The sequence below is a fragment of the Vipera berus genome, assembly GCF_964194415.1.
Source record: "Vipera berus genome assembly, chromosome: 7".
NCBI lineage: Eukaryota > Metazoa > Chordata > Lepidosauria > Squamata > Viperidae > Vipera > Vipera berus.
In genome coordinates this window covers 31961711-31977911 of record NC_138209.1, presented here as the reverse complement: position 1 = coordinate 31977911, position 16201 = coordinate 31961711, and the positions used below count along the sequence as shown (strand labels likewise).

Genomic DNA, 16201 nt, shown 5'->3' with positions numbered 1-16201 from the left:
CAATGGTTTATTTCCTGACATTATAATATTTAGTCAATTGAAATATTTGTTCTTAGTTTTGACTCAGATCAGTTTTTTTTTAAAAAAGTGCATATTGCAGGTAATGCCACTTACCTGGTTATCTGCAAGAGTGAAAACTGCATCAGCTGCCCAAGAAAGCATAGATTTTATTACTGTCAGTTTTCAGACAACACTGACTTGTAATTGTATCAGACTGCATTGCTAACTATAGTTGACATTTGTTCCACAGCATCTTTATAGAGCAGACATGTCAAACACAAGGCCCAGGGGCTAGATCCGGCCCGCAAAGTGGTTTCATGTGGCCCGCGAAGCCATCCTAGAAACAGTGAGGGAACGGCCCCCACTGCCTTGGCCCTGGCCCAGAGACCCTCAGATCTGTCCCACTCCTGCCCAGGCCCCCATAGGCACCCTTGATGCGAACGATGTAGAGCTGGCCATGCCCAGCCAGTAGGCCATACGCACTCTAGCCACGCCCACCCAGTAGGCTACGCCCACCCTGGCCATACCCACCCGGCCCCCTGAGGGCAACCGCAATGCTGATGCGGCCCTCAATGAAATTGAGTTTGACAACCCTGTTATAGAGCTTGACAATGAATTATTGATCTGATAGTTTTACTTCCTTGGAATCAACATGTTCAAAGGTTGATCACATTTTGCTAAACTTTCAAAGTTCATAATACTATTGAATATAAGAGAGATGTAGAAACATTGGCAATATTTGGATTGATTAGAACAAAGGATGTTAGAGACATTGGAAAATTCTTTCAGTGTGAATAAATGTAGAGATTGTACAAATGAAATAAATAGCACAGAAGTAAAGGTGAACAAAACAATCAGGGATCTTTATTATCTCACCTCTTCTAATAACAATACTAAAAGTCACAATGCAAACAGTCCCATTACAGCATATTTTATACCCGAGTAACAGATTTCTATGTTTGTAGCAATATGAAAACTGGTGAATGGGATTTTCAAATATATCATGTTTCTTGTAACATTTTTATGTGGGACAAAGTGACACTGAGACAAGCAAGAAATCCCCATCATCCAAGATCTCCAATTCCAGGGAAATGTGTTAAAATCCACAGATGTGTTATTATAATTTGCTTTTGTTGTTTAAGTATAAGAATTTTAAGTAAGCACCAACTAATAAAAAATAAGATGACCACCCTCCTTCCACTTATCAACATCCTCAAAGGCCTATTTGAAATGGAAGATGTTTAAGAAGCCTCCTAAATGGCTACGTATGCTTTCAGGGTCAACATATTTCACAAAATTAGAGCCATATTCCACAAATTTATCTTTAGGCCCATGCCCACCTCACCTCACCTGGGGGCAGGGTCTTACAACAGGCTTATCAGCTAGGATGGGCAAAATAATTTGGGGCAATGTAGTTGCTGAGGTAACCCAGCGCTTTGTCCTGTATTAACTTCCTATGTAATAGCATTTTGAATGGTGCCCAAATCAGTGTATCACCCATAAAATAAGTTTTCTTTTGCAATGCTGGGATCACAGCAGCCTGGGTTCCTGCTTTCTATATCAGCAATACTTCTACATTATCCTCAAAGTAGAATATATTGCATTAGTTCAATGTAATAATCTCACTGTAATAAGCTCATGAATCATTACTGTGCTTGAGTCCGGGTAAGGTTATAACTGGCATATTAGCTGAAGTTGAGAAAAGACCATTCTAGTCCACTCAGAGCCACAGCTGGAACCAGGTTTCAGGAAAGCGGAATATTTTTATGGATGAACAATACCTCTGACTTACTAGAGTTTAATCAGAATTTGTTTCTTCACAACCAGTTCCTAACACTTACTTAATATCTTTACAGCATCCTTGACCTGGTCTAAAGTGGTGATGTACAGCTCAGTATCATTAGCATACCAATGATACTTTTATCTCAAACCAATTGATAATCTTTCCCACAGTTTTATAAAGACTTTAAATAATTTGGGGAGAAGCCTAGCATTGTGGTAATCTGCACTAGAACAATTATGGGCTTAATACTCTTCCCCTATTAATACTGACTAGCCATTCCGGTTTGATTCTCATCAACAATCTTATCTAAAAGGAGTGAAAACTGCCCCGAATTGCTGGATCAGGAGATGGCCTTTTCAAGAAAGGGTCACTACCACTTTTTCCAGAGCCAGGAACATCCCTATCAAATCCAGGTAACCAGGTGTACACCCAGTGGTGGGATTCAAATACCGTATATACTTGAGTATAAGCCGACTCGAGTATAAGCCGAGACCCCCAATTTCACCCCCCAAAACTGGAAAAAGTTATTGACTCGAGTATAAGCCGATCCGCCGTTCTGCAAGCCTCTGCCGCCAGCAGAGGCTCGATCCGCCATTTTGCAAGCCTGAATACACAGGAATACCCTGTGTGGCCGCGGCTCGTCGGCAGGTCTCCGTTCCTCCTGCCGACCTTTGGGGAGGTTTGGGCGCCTCCCCAAACCTCCCCAAACGTCGGCAGGTCTCCGTTCCTCCTGCCGACCTTTGGGGAGGTTTGGGCGCCTCCCCAAACCTCCCCAGGTCTCCGTTCCTCCTGCCGACCTTTGGGGAGGTTTGGGCGCCTCCCCAAACCTCGGCAGGTCTCCGTTCCTCCTGCCGACCTTTGGGGAGGTTTGGGCGCCTCCCCAAACCTCGGCAGGTCTCCGTTCCTCCTGCCGACCTTTGGGGAGGTTTGGGCGCCTCCCCAAACCTCCCCAAACCTCGGCAGGTCTCCGTTCCTCCTGCCGACCTTTGGGGAGGTTTGGGCGCCTCCCCAAACCTCGGCAGGTCTCCGTTCCTCCGCGCAGACCTGCCGACCTTTGGGGAGGTTTGGGCGCCTCCCCAAACGTCCCCAAACCTCGGCAGGTCTCCGTTCCTGTTTGGGGAGGTTTGGGCGCCTCCCCAAACCTCGGCAGGTCTCCGTTCCTCCGCGCAGACCTGCCGACCTTTGGGGAGGTTTGGGCGCCTCCCCAAACGTCCCCAAACCTCGGCAGGTCTCCGTTCCTGTTTGGGGAGGTTTGGGCGCCTCCCCAAACGTCCCCAAACCTCGGCAGGTCTCCGTTCCTCCGCGCAGACCTGCCGACGTTTGGGGAGGTTTGGGCGCCTCCCCAAACGTCCCCAAACCTCGGCAGGTCTCCGTTCCTGTTTGGGGAGGTTTGGGCGCCTCCCCAAACGTCCCCAAACCTCGGCAGGTCTCCGTTCCTCCGCGCAGACCTGCCGACCTTTGGGGAGGTTTGGGCGCCTCCCCAAACGTCCCCAAACCTCGGCAGGTCTCCGTTCCTGTTTGGGGAGGTTTGGGCGCCTCCCCAAACGTCCCCAAACCTCGGCAGGTCTCCGTTCCTCCGCGCAGACCTGCCGACCTTTGGGGAGGTTTGGGCGCCTCCCCAAACGTCCCCAAACCTCGGCAGGTCTCCGTTCCTGTTTGGGGAGGTTTGGGCGCCTCCCCAAACCTCGGCAGGTCTCCGTTCCTCCGCGCAGACCTGCCGACCTTTGGGGAGGTTTGGGCGCCTCCCCAAACGTCCCCAAACCTCGGCAGGTCTCCGTTCCTGTTTGGGGAGGTTTGGGCGCCTCCCCAAACGTCCCCAAACCTCGGCAGGTCTCCGTTCCTCCGCGCAGACCTGCCGACGTTTGGGGAGGTTTGGGCGCCTCCCCAAACGTCCCCAAACCTCGGCAGGTCTCCGTTCCTGTTTGGGGAGGTTTGGGCGCCTCCCCAAACCTCCCCAAACCTCGGCAGGTCTCCGTTCCTCCGCGCAGACCTGCCGACCTTTGGGGAGGTTTGGGCGCCTCCCCAAACGTCCCCAAACCTCGGCAGGTCTCCGTTCCTGTTTGGGGAGGTTTGGGCGCCTCCCCAAACGTCCCCAAACCTCGGCAGGTCTCCGTTCCTCCGCGCAGACCTGCCGACCTTTGGGGAGGTTTGGGGAGGCGCCCAAACCTCCCCAAAGGTCGGCAGGTCTGCGCGGAGGAACGGAGACCTGCCGAGGTTTGGGGAGGTTTGGGGAGGCGCCCAAACCTCCCCAAACAGGAACGGAGACCTGCCGAGGTTTGGGGAGGTTTGGGGAGGCGCCCAAACCTCCCCAAACGTCGGCAGGTCTGCGCGGAGGAACGGAGACCTGCCGAGGTTTGGGGAGGTTTGGGGAGGCGCCCAAACCTCCCCAAACAGGAACGGAGACCTGCCGAGGTTTGGGGACGTTTGGGGAGGCGCCCAAACCTCCCCAAAGGTCGGCAGGTCTGCGCGGAGGAACGGAGACCTGCCGAGGTTTGGGGACGTTTGGGGAGGCGCCCAAACCTCCCCAAACAGGAACGGAGACCTGCCGAGGTTTGGGGACGTTTGGGGAGGCGCCCAAACCTCCCCAAAGGTCGGCAGGTCTGCGCGGAGGAACGGAGACCTGCCGAGGTTTGGGGAGGTTTGGGGAGGCGCCCAAACCTCCCCAAACAGGAACGGAGACCTGCCGAGGTTTGGGGACGTTTGGGGAGGCGCCCAAACCTCCCCAAACGTCGGCAGGTCTGCGCGGAGGAACGGAGACCTGCCGAGGTTTGGGGAGGTTTGGGGAGGCGCCCAAACCTCCCCAAACAGGAACGGAGACCTGCCGAGGTTTGGGGACGTTTGGGGAGGCGCCCAAACCTCCCCAAAGGTCGGCAGGTCTGCGCGGAGGAACGGAGACCTGCCGAGGTTTGGGGAGGTTTGGGGAGGCGCCCAAACCTCCCCAAACAGGAACGGAGACCTGCCGAGGTTTGGGGACGTTTGGGGAGGCGCCCAAACCTCCCCAAAGGTCGGCAGGTCTGCGCGGAGGAACGGAGACCTGCCGAGGTTTGGGGACGTTTGGGGAGGCGCCCAAACCTCCCCAAAGGTCGGCAGGTCTGCGCGGAGGAACGGAGACCTGCCGAGGTTTGGGGAGGCGCCCAAACCTCCCCAAACAGGAACGGAGACCTGCCGAGGTTTGGGGACGTTTGGGGAGGCGCCCAAACCTCCCCAAAGGTCGGCAGGTCTGCGCGGAGGAACGGAGACCTGCCGAGGTTTGGGGAGGCGCCCAAACCTCCCCAAACAGGAACGGAGACCTGCCGAGGTTTGGGGACGTTTGGGGAGGCGCCCAAACCTCCCCAAACGTCGGCAGGTCTGCGCGGAGGAACGGAGACCTGCCGAGGTTTGGGGACGTTTGGGGAGGCGCCCAAACCTCCCCAAACAGGAACGGAGACCTGCCGAGGTTTGGGGATGTTTGGGGAGGCGCCCAAACCTCCCCAAAGGTCGGCAGGTCTGCGCGGAGGAACGGAGACCTGCCGAGGTTTGGGGAGGCGCCCAAACCTCCCCAAACAGGAACGGAGACCTGCCGAGGTTTGGGGACGTTTGGGGAGGCGCCCAAACCTCCCCAAAGGTCGGCAGGTCTGCGCGGAGGAACGGAGACCTGCCGAGGTTTGGGGACGTTTGGGGAGGCGCCCAAACCTCCCCAAACAGGAACGGAGACCTGCCGAGGTTTGGGGACGTTTGGGGAGGCGCCCAAACCTCCCCAAAGGTCGGCAGGTCTGCGCGGAGGAACGGAGACCTGCCGAGGTTTGGGGAGGTTTGGGGAGGCGCCCAAACCTCCCCAAACAGGAACGGAGACCTGCCGAGGTTTGGGGACGTTTGGGGAGGCGCCCAAACCTCCCCAAACGTCGGCAGGTCTGCGCGGAGGAACGGAGACCTGCCGAGGTTTGGGGACGTTTGGGGAGGCGCCCAAACCTCCCCAAACAGGAACGGAGACCTGCCGAGGTTTGGGGATGTTTGGGGAGGCGCCCAAACCTCCCCAAAGGTCGGCAGGTCTGCGCGGAGGAACGGAGACCTGCCGAGGTTTGGGGAGGCGCCCAAACCTCCCCAAACAGGAACGGAGACCTGCCGAGGTTTGGGGACGTTTGGGGAGGCGCCCAAACCTCCCCAAAGGTCGGCAGGTCTGCGCGGAGGAACGGAGACCTGCCGAGGTTTGGGGACGTTTGGGGAGGCGCCCAAACCTCCCCAAACAGGAACGGAGACCTGCCGAGGTTTGGGGACGTTTGGGGAGGCGCCCAAACCTCCCCAAAGGTCGGCAGGTCTGCGCGGAGGAACGGAGACCTGCCGAGGTTTGGGGACGTTTGGGGAGGCGCCCAAACCTCCCCAAACAGGAACGGAGACCTGCCGAGGTTTGGGGACGTTTGGGGAGGCGCCCAAACCTCCCCAAACGTCGGCAGGTCTGCGCGGAGGAACGGAGACCTGCCGAGGTTTGGGGACGTTTGGGGAGGCGCCCAAACCTCCCCAAACAGGAACGGAGACCTGCCGAGGTTTGGGGACGTTTGGGGAGGCGCCCAAACCTCCCCAAAGGTCGGCAGGTCTGCGCGGAGGAACGGAGACCTGCCGAGGTTTGGGGAGGCGCCCAAACCTCCCCAAACAGGAACGGAGACCTGCCGAGGTTTGGGGACGTTTGGGGAGGCGCCCAAACCTCCCCAAAGGTCGGCAGGTCTGCGCGGAGGAACGGAGACCTGCCGAGGTTTGGGGAGGTTTGGGGAGGCGCCCAAACCTCCCCAAACAGGAACGGAGACCTGCCGAGGTTTGGGGAGGTTTGGGGAGGCGCCCAAACCTCCCCAAACGTCGGCAGGTCTGCGCGGAGGAACGGAGACCTGCCAAGGTTTGGGGAGGTTTGGGGAGGCGCCCAAACCTCCCCAAACAGGAACGGAGACCTGCCGAGGTTTGGGGACGTTTGGGGAGGCGCCCAAACCTCCCCAAAGGTCGGCAGGTCTGCGCGGAGGAACGGAGACCTGCCGAGGTTTGGGGAGGTTTGGGGAGGCGCCCAAACCTCCCCAAACAGGAACGGAGACCTGCCGAGGTTTGGGGACGTTTGGGGAGGCGCCCAAACCTCCCCAAAGGTCGGCAGGTCTGCGCGGAGGAACGGAGACCTGCCGAGGTTTGGGGACGTTTGGGGAGGCGCCCAAACCTCCCCAAAGGTCGGCAGGTCTGCGCGGAGGAACGGAGACCTGCCGAGGTTTGGGGAGGCGCCCAAACCTCCCCAAACAGGAACGGAGACCTGCCGAGGTTTGGGGACGTTTGGGGAGGCGCCCAAACCTCCCCAAAGGTCGGCAGGTCTGCGCGGAGGAACGGAGACCTTCCGAGGTTTGGGGAGGTTTGGGGAGGCGCCCAAACCTCCCCAAACAGGAACGGAGACCTGCCGAGGTTTGGGGACGTTTGGGGAGGCGCCCAAACCTCCCCAAAGGTCGGCAGGTCTGCGCGGAGGAACGGAGACCTGCCGAGGTTTGGGGAGGTTTGGGGAGGCGCCCAAACCTCCCCAAAGGTCGGCAGGAGGAACGGAGACCTGCCGAGGTTTGGGGACGTTTGGGGAGGCGCCCAAACCTCCCCAAAGGTCGGCAGGAGGAACGGAGACCTGCCGAGGTTTGGGGAGGTTTGGGGAGGCGCCCAAACCTCCCCAAAGGTCGGCAGGAGGAACGGAGACCTGCCGAGGTTTGGGGACGTTTGGGGAGGCGCCCAAACCTCCCCAAAGGTCGGCAGGAGGAACGGAGACCTGGGGAGGTTTGGGGAGGCGCCCAAACCTCCCCAAAGGTCGGCAGGAGGAACGGAGACCTGCCGAGGTTTGGGGAGGCGCCCAAACCTCCCCAAACGTCGGCAGGTCTGCGCGGAGGAACGGAGACCTGCCGAGGTTTGGGGAGGCGCCCAAACCTCCCCAAACGTCGGCAAATCTCCGTTCCTCCGCGCCCTGCCTGCCTGCTTCTTTCCGCTGCGGAAAGAAGCAGGCAGGCAAGGCGCGGAGTTTGGGGAGGTGCGCGCGCACCTCCCCAAACCTCCCCAAACTTCGGCAGGTCTCGGACGGCGGTGGCTTGGGAGAGGTGCGGGCGATCCCGGAAGCACCAAAGCCTCGGCCGCGCACAAGTCCTCGGTAAGTTTTTTTGTTGACTGGAGTATAAGCCGAAGTGGAATTTTTCAGCCCAAAAAGTGGGCTGAAAAATTCGGCTTATACTCAAGTATATACGGTATGTGAACAACCGGTTGTCTGTGTGGATGCTGCTTCCGGAAGTCCATTCTGAGCCTGGGCAACAAAAAATTAGCTATCGGTTCTGCCGAAGTGGTGCAAACTGGCTGAATCCCACCACTGTGTACACCCCTTGCCACTCAAATCAGCCAAGTAACACTAGTGACTAAGATTTTTTTTTATTTTTTTTATTTTAATTCCATTTATATCCCACCCTTCTCCGAAGACTCAGGGCGGCTTACAAGCTTAGCAATAGCCTTCATTCTATATATATGCCTATTAGGGCTTTCGCCCCCCCCCAAGCGGCATTATTACAAAGTCAGCTTATTGCCCCCAACAATCTGGGTCCTCATTTTACCTACCTCGGAAGGATGGAAGGCTGAGTCAACCTTGAGCCTGGTGGGATGCGAACCTGCACTAATTGCAGGCAGCTGGTGTTACTTAAGGAGGCATTAGCCCACTGCTTCACCAAGATCATATTCTAATACAAAGATCTGATCACCTAACCAACCTAAAGAAAAAAGTGACCCAACAGAAGTCAGAATTACTGCAGGAATTCTTGGAAGGAACCTTAAATTCTACCAATATTTATGTGAAAATAGATAATTCATGATCTAACATTATGAGCCTGATATTTCATTTTAAAGGAAAAAAATCATTTTAAAAGAAAAAAAGAAAAAGTTCCCAAATGCTACTTTCCCTCTAACAAGACTTCTCAAAGAAATAATATCCACTTAGCTGCGTCTCCTCAAAAAATGTCTTCTTAGCTATGAAATGGTAGAAAAACCAAAAAAAACCTTGAAGTCACATATGCTATGTTATGCTCTCATGTTAATGTGATAAATTAGCTGAATCAGATCTAAATTCTTAAGATCTTTGCAAAACCACTCTAAGAAGTCTGATTTGGATACTTTGCATTGATTAAATTGTATCTCTCTGTTTAACAGGGTGACATTAAACAGATTAGGAAAACTAATAAAACAAATTTTGATTTTTGTATGTAGATCTATTAAAATTCAATGGAGAAATGCCAATATTTTGTTATCAGGAGCAAGTCTGACATACTAACCTTTTCAGATAGTCAATTCAGCCCCAGTACCGGATATTACTAATTGAAGAGCAGTGTTCTACTCAAAGTAATATATGAAAGTTCCCATCTCAACAAAAGTATCCTACATGAAATAAAATTTATCCTGTTTTCTGAAAATATTTATGATGATCCAAAAAGCTTCAGGATTGGAAAGTCTACAACAAAAACATTTTATGAGTCTTGTTTTAATAAAGCCATAAACTTGTTTTCTTAGTCAAATAGACAACTCATTAAAGAACAATGGATTTTGATGCTATAGACCAGTGTTTTTCAACCTTTTTTGGGCAAAGGCACACTTGTTTCATGAAAAAAATCACGAGGCACTCCACCATTAGAAAATGTTAAAAAATTTAACTCTGTGCCTATATTGACTATATATAAAGTAATTCTCTTGAATAGGAATCAAATAAACACAAAGAAAGTATTTTATAATTACTTTTCAATTTTTCCCACGGCACACCAGGCAACATCTCGCGGCACACTAGTGTGCCGCGGAACAGTGGTTGAAAAACACTGCTATAGACTTTCAGAATCTGTCATGCTAATATCTTGAGCACATCATTTCTAAAAATAATACAAAATAAAATTAGGACATTGGACTCAAAACTGTCCTGAAGCACTGTTTTTCTTAATCTTTATACTTATGATTTGCTCTATTGCAGAATCTAAAGTGAAAAGGCAGAATAACTCCATTCTGTACATTCTCAAAAAAGCTTTTATGGTTCAAGAGTAGAGTTTTTCCTCCTAGCCTTTAATTTGGGAGGTTTAATTTTACATTAAATAAATCTGCTTCCAGGCTGCCTGATAAAGGCTGCTGCTTCTGTGCTGACATGTTAGGGCACGGCACCCTTTACTACAAGCATATAATCTTGCAGAATATGCTCTCTCCATGTCCAGTCATGTAACAATCTCATCTTGTAAGACATACTTTGTGCACATCAAGTACTTGTGCTGGACATGCCCAGACACATAAAATACCTCCTCCTGCAGGAAGTACATGCCTGAATTCATTGGAAGGGTATGTCTCTGCTCAGTTGAAGACTATAAATAAATATTCTGCACATAGGTGTGTTCATTTTTATTATCATTTTATCCAAAAAGGCTGAAAATAGGGCTGGCTCCACTATATTTATTTCTTCACTGCTTGCTGCAGGATTACAAAAAATATACGTATGGAGTTCAAAAAACAAGCTATGGCTTTAACAATTCTTTTTTCCTCCATTTAAGGTGTGGATTTAAAAAAATCATATAAACTTAAAAAAAAACTGTTTGGGCCATATTTATACTAATTTTTAACTTTAAGGTTGGCGATTCCTGATGGGATTAAATAATGCATCAATACTTGTAGGTTTATGACTTCGTAACATATGGATTTGACTGGTGACATTATTAAAACTGCTGGTAACTCCATTATATGTTAGCATACGCTTACTAATTATAGTATACTTATAGCACTTATACTTACCTAATATAAGCTAGAGTGTGTTCATAGATGACTGAATACAGTAAATAGTGATGTGTCCTAATGACTCATAGTGAGAATCAAAGCTTAGATCAAGTTTTCAGTTGCACAAAATTAGTAAAATATTTCTCCTAGTAATGTCTAGCTTGTCTCTTTCTCTTCAATTTATGTGCCACTTTTTTAGATTACACACAGATTAACCTAACTGATTTTAAAGTGTAGTCCCACATTAGAATATTGTACTCAAATTAGATTTAACTTTTCCTTGTCTTGAATGAAAAAATGTTTAGTATGTTAGGGGTGTCAAACTGGTGGCCTGCAGGGCAGATGCATCATGTGCAGGCCACGCCCACCCTGCTCCGCAAAGGCAAAAAACCCGTCATGTCACATGACGTGATTGAGTTTGACACCCGTGATCTAAGTCAACACATTAAAAAACCCAGTCCACAATGATGCTCACAGACCCTTAATTTGTATGCAACCAGGAATAGAATTCCATATTTAATGAATTTACTTAAAATACATTTCATGTTTTAAATGTAGCCACTATAAACATTAAGTCAGCAGTTAAACATAATTTATATTAGTTCAAAAGGCAGAATCTTCCACTGATAATACAATTATTGTTTCCAAATTATATGGTGCCAGGATTGCAATGTAGTTATTATTCTAGATCAGAATTAAGCAATTTGACATGTGCCATTTCTAAAAGTCTTGCTAGAAACTTCCAGCAGTAACAAATGAATATTTAAACTCTGGTTAAATACCTTAGGATTTTTTTTAAGACCAAATCTTCATTTTAACATCTCCAAATACTATACATTTTAACATTTTTCATCAGAAATATACATTCACATTAAAAATTACTGGAGAAAAGTTTGTGGGGCACGGAGCTCAACGGTGTATCTCCAAAAAAAAACACCAATAATGCAGGAAATTAAAGCAGTTCAGTAGGATTTGCAGTTTTAGTCACATTTTAGCCACAGGAACTTTCCAATTTATTCAAGCAATAACGAAACGCTATTTGGAGAAGTCATTATGAGAAGTTTTTCTCACAGATTTCACGGTCCCTGAAAACATTTTTGACGATTATTCTGAACCTCTTTAATGCCAGTGCAGAGAGAAACTAAGGCACGAAGGTGCAAACAATAGGTTTTTAAAACCCGTCGGAGAGTCTAAGAGCTTTTTGGTCTATTAACCCAGCGTTTCCCAACCTTAGGAACTTGAAGATGCGTGGACTTCAACTCCCAGAATTCCCCAGCCAGCATAGCTGGCTGGGGAATTCTGGGAGTTGAAGTCCACGCATCTTCAAGTTCCTAAAGTTGGGAAACGCTGTATTAACCGCCGAATGTATTAATCTGGAGCGGAAAGTGCCGGATGGTAGCGGAACTTCCAGCCAGCAGATTTCAGGCTAACTGCGAAGCACGCTTTAAGCGCGCGGAAACATTTCCACGCTCCCATCCACGCCACGCTTCTGCCCGGGAAAACACGAGACAAAAGCTTGCAGTAACTCTGGAGTGCGATCGTCCCTGCCGACGGAAGCAGCGATCCCTTTGAGGTGTATTTAAGGGGAGAAGGTTGTTCTTTACCCCCCCCCCCAGCGACTTTTCCCCAAGTGTAGTCCAGGCTGTGCCACGCGCCCCAAATCAACTTCCAAATACCGACTCCCCAGAAGGCGGCAAACTTTCGGCGTGCTTTTTTTGGCCCGTCAAAGCGCAGCCCAACAGGGAGGACCCCGCTCCCTCCCGGAAAGCTACAAGGCGCAAAGAACAGGCCCCACGTTTACTCCCGCAATTCCCAGCGGAGGAGGAGCTCTTTCCATTTTCGCAATGTTGGAGATGCGCAGAGCTTTGGGGGCAGAAAAAAAAAACTCTCAGGCTTGTCCCCGCCTCGGGCTGCGAACTTCCCCCAGCCCGGCGCCCGCGAGCGACTCGCCTAACTCCTCCCTCCCTGGCCTTAGGCCCAGGCGACGCATTTACCCTCGACGGTCTCTTCCAGCGTCTCCTCGTCGCTATCCATAGCTCGGGCCGCCGAGCGCAAAGCAGTCCGCCTGCTCGGCCGCAGCGCCTTTTTGCTTTGGGTAGGTGTTCCCTGGAGCCAGTCACGCTCCCGCCTCGCCCAGCCTGAGGAGACCCGCCCGGTTCACCCACTCTCCCCCTCGGAGCTCGCTTTGCCCGAGGGCCTCGCCACTCGCGCACGCTGCCTTCTCCGCGCTTTGTTATAGAGCAGCTGATCTGCTGACATCACCCTGGGATGGGGCTCTTCCCTGACTGACAGCTCCTCGCGCAGCCCCGATAGCGGAAGCTCCCTACCGAGGTCGTGGCTGCCCTGGAGTCCCAACGCCGCTCCGCCGGGCAACGTTGCTTTCCCGGTGCCGGTGCGCTTGTCAGGGTCTATTTCGGCAGCGAGGGAGGGCAACTCTGTTTTCTGGTCCGCTCCTTGTACGCCTTGTGGACTTCATGAGCCGCGTAGATAACGACGAATAACTCCCTGGCTCCCAATGCAATAAATAAGTGAACCCCATTCTCTTTGTGTATTTGTGTGTGTGTGTGTGTGTGTGTGTGTGTGTGTGTTGTGTTAGGAGCTGGGAAACTTAAGGTTTACCCGTATAATCTCTGATATTTCCCCCCCCCCCTTTCCAAACCCTCCTCTTCTGTAAAGACATTTAGCAATGCTGGTGAAGTTTAAATGCAAGTTAGGAGGTAGGGTTTTTTTTATATACTTGCATCAGGTGTCCTGGCTATTAATTTGTACATAAATATGCAAATAGTAATTAAGAACTTTGATGGCAAGCCTTAATATTCAATTTTAGTGGAGAAAAAAACCTATTATACAATCATTGTACTATAAAATTTTGTTAAGAAATAACACTATAACTGCCAATAAATGTATTTAATGTCTTTACTAATTTCTAAAATCATGTAATCTTACAAACAGAATGAAATCTAAACAGTCCTGCCACATTTAATTTGTAAAATTAAATTAAAATTCATGTAAAATTCAACATGTTTACCCATAATTTATTTAATTATCCATTGGTCTTGACTCATATAACAAACCAAACTTTAAGTTAAGTACACTGGACAGATTTGCATATAATAGTAGCTTAAATTCTTTTGGCTAATATGCAGTACAGAATTTTGTGGAAACCCAATATTGGCTTCCTTCATTTGTCTAAAATGTGTAAATCCAGTGTACTATTATTTAATATGCTGTGATCAAGCAAGCCATGACTTGTTATAATAAAGTTTGATACCAGTAACACAACTGAAAAACAGTGATAAAAATCTTAAACTGAATCTGCTGCACAGGGACAAAACAGAGAAAAGACTCTAGTTGATCTCTATAACCAGCAGAATCAATTGTGTGACCAAATAAGTTAAGAACTGCAAGTACAGTAAAAACTCAATGTGACTCCTATTTAGTAGTGATTGTCCACATTTCCTTTGGACAGAAGTAGCCCAAAGGAAGAAGTTACATGTACATTAAAGTTAAGATTAATTAATGTCATTTGTGTAGTGACATCATTGTCGTATTATGGTAACCTTTTTGAAAGCCCTAAGTATAAATTTACTCAAAGGAGAGATTTGATAATATTTATTCTCCCTCTCTTACACACACTTAAGAGCTCTAGGTGCTTTTATGCAAAAATTTGTATTAAAGTACAAAAACATCAACCTGACAACAAATGTATGCCTTGTTAAGGCTATGGTTTTCCCAGTTGATAAGTGCACCATGAAAAAGACTGAAAAAATTAAAAAGATGTCTTTGAATAATGGTGCTGGGGGAAAAAAAATCTAGAGACACATTGAATCACAAGAACGGCAAAAAATTCAATAGTAGACAAAGTAAAACCAGACTGCTCATTGGAAGAATTAATTTTTGACACATAATGTGAAGGTAAAAATAATAGGAAAAGATCCATGGAAATTGCAAAGACAGGTGACAGAAGTCAAGATTGGATATGGTCTTTGAGGAAACCAATCAATTTTGTTCTGAAGATTTCCCTGAAGCTTCATGTTTTTCTTGTTCCAGTTTATTATCTACATGAGGTTGCTAGATGCATTACGGCAGGGGTCCTCAATCCCTGGTCTGTGGACTGGTACCGGGCCACGGCATGCCAGCAACTGGTCTGCACAAACAAGCAAAGCCCCATCCATGGGATGCAGGCAGCACACAAAACCACACACTCTCTGGTGCCTGAAAAACCTTTCTCCGTGGAACTGGTCCCTGGTGCCCAAAAGGTTGGGGACCTCTGCATTAGGGGATTCCTCTGCCAGCATCAGCCCTTTAAGGTAGGTAAGGTTAAAAAACAGGAGCAGAAGAGATGTTGTTTATTGTTGCAGGGTAGAATAACAGAATCTTGAAAGCCTGTCATCTCACTCTGCCCCATTGTCTATCAAACAATCAAGGTGGTGTTATTTGATCTTTCTAACACATTCCTCTTTCTCAAACCTAGTAATCTTTTCTAAAAGCGCACACAGACACACAGACACACAAACACACACACTGGTTCAGTCATTCCTTCACCATTCCCAAGGCCAAGGGTACATTTCTTCACAGTCAGCATGGCATCATCAACATCCCAGTTGCATATCCCCATCCTGATCGATCAAATGATCCTGTCAAGGCTTTTCTGGTGAATGCTACTTGTTAGACTCCAGATAGGTAAGAATAGTCCTGGGCTCAAGCCAAGCAAGTCCAAATACTGTGGATTCAAAGGGTTTCCATTTCCAGGGCTTTTCCACCTTTCCTTATTGAGGGGGTTGCAAAATTCATATTTTATTTAATACTAACAAGGGCATCTGGTAATTGATAAGTATGACTCATCCACATACTGACTCATTTATTAAATGTTCCTGGAAAGATTAGCTGCAATGGCTGTTTATGAAAATTATGTCATTTCTAGAAGATTAACCCTAACCTCTGGTTGAAGAACTAATAAACCTACAATATTACACTGACACATGTTTTGAACAGCTCCTTCTTGAAAGTGGCTAACAAATGCTGGCTGATAATTACTTAAAAATTTTCTTGGTTGATGCTTTGGACCTAACATTTGTATTTTAGAGTAAAGAAAACAGAACTGCTAGATGCTGTACCTTGACTGGCTGCGAAGTACAGAACATTTCAGCAGATACAGTTTACATAATAATCCACATATGTTAAACATTTCTTCTTTTATATAACCATTAAAAGTTTATAAGTATGTTGTACTTCATCATTTTGATGAAAACAATAATTTGGATAGAAATATAGTTTGGTGGGTCGAATCCCGAGTGCCGCGTAACAGAGTGAGACAACAGAGACTGATTATATAGATAGGAAGAAAAACCATGTGTTTCTGTTTTGCTACTGCATCAGCTCACTCATTTACAATGATTGCACAAATTAATACGGACTGACATTCAGAATGTACAAAAGAAGACTGAGCTTTGCTTGCAAGAGATTATCCAGCCCCTATGCCATTCCTCACTCTGTTACGTGGCACTCGGGATTCGACCCACCAAACTGCCGACCTTCTGATCGACAAGCTCAGCGTCCTAACCCACTGAGCCACCACGTCACCACGTAACAGAGTGAGCGCCTGTTACTCGTCCCAGCTTCTGCCAACCTAGCAGTTCGAAAGCACGTAAAAATGCAAGTAGA

At 48.6% G+C, this 16201-nt stretch overlaps 1 protein-coding gene across 1 annotated transcript in view; it reads right to left on the bottom strand.

Moving 5' to 3' along the window:
• Window positions 1-13041, bottom strand: part of SETD7 (SET domain containing 7, histone lysine methyltransferase) — a 30431-nt gene extending 17390 nt beyond the window's left edge. Inside the window, exon 1 of the mRNA XM_081333027.1 lies at window positions 12532-13041. Coding sequence (XP_081189153.1) covers window positions 12532-12571 — 40 coding nt within the window. The 5' untranslated portion in view covers window positions 12572-13041. The remainder of the gene's footprint in view (window positions 1-12531) is intronic.
• Between the last annotated feature and the right edge of the window lie 3160 nt (window positions 13042-16201).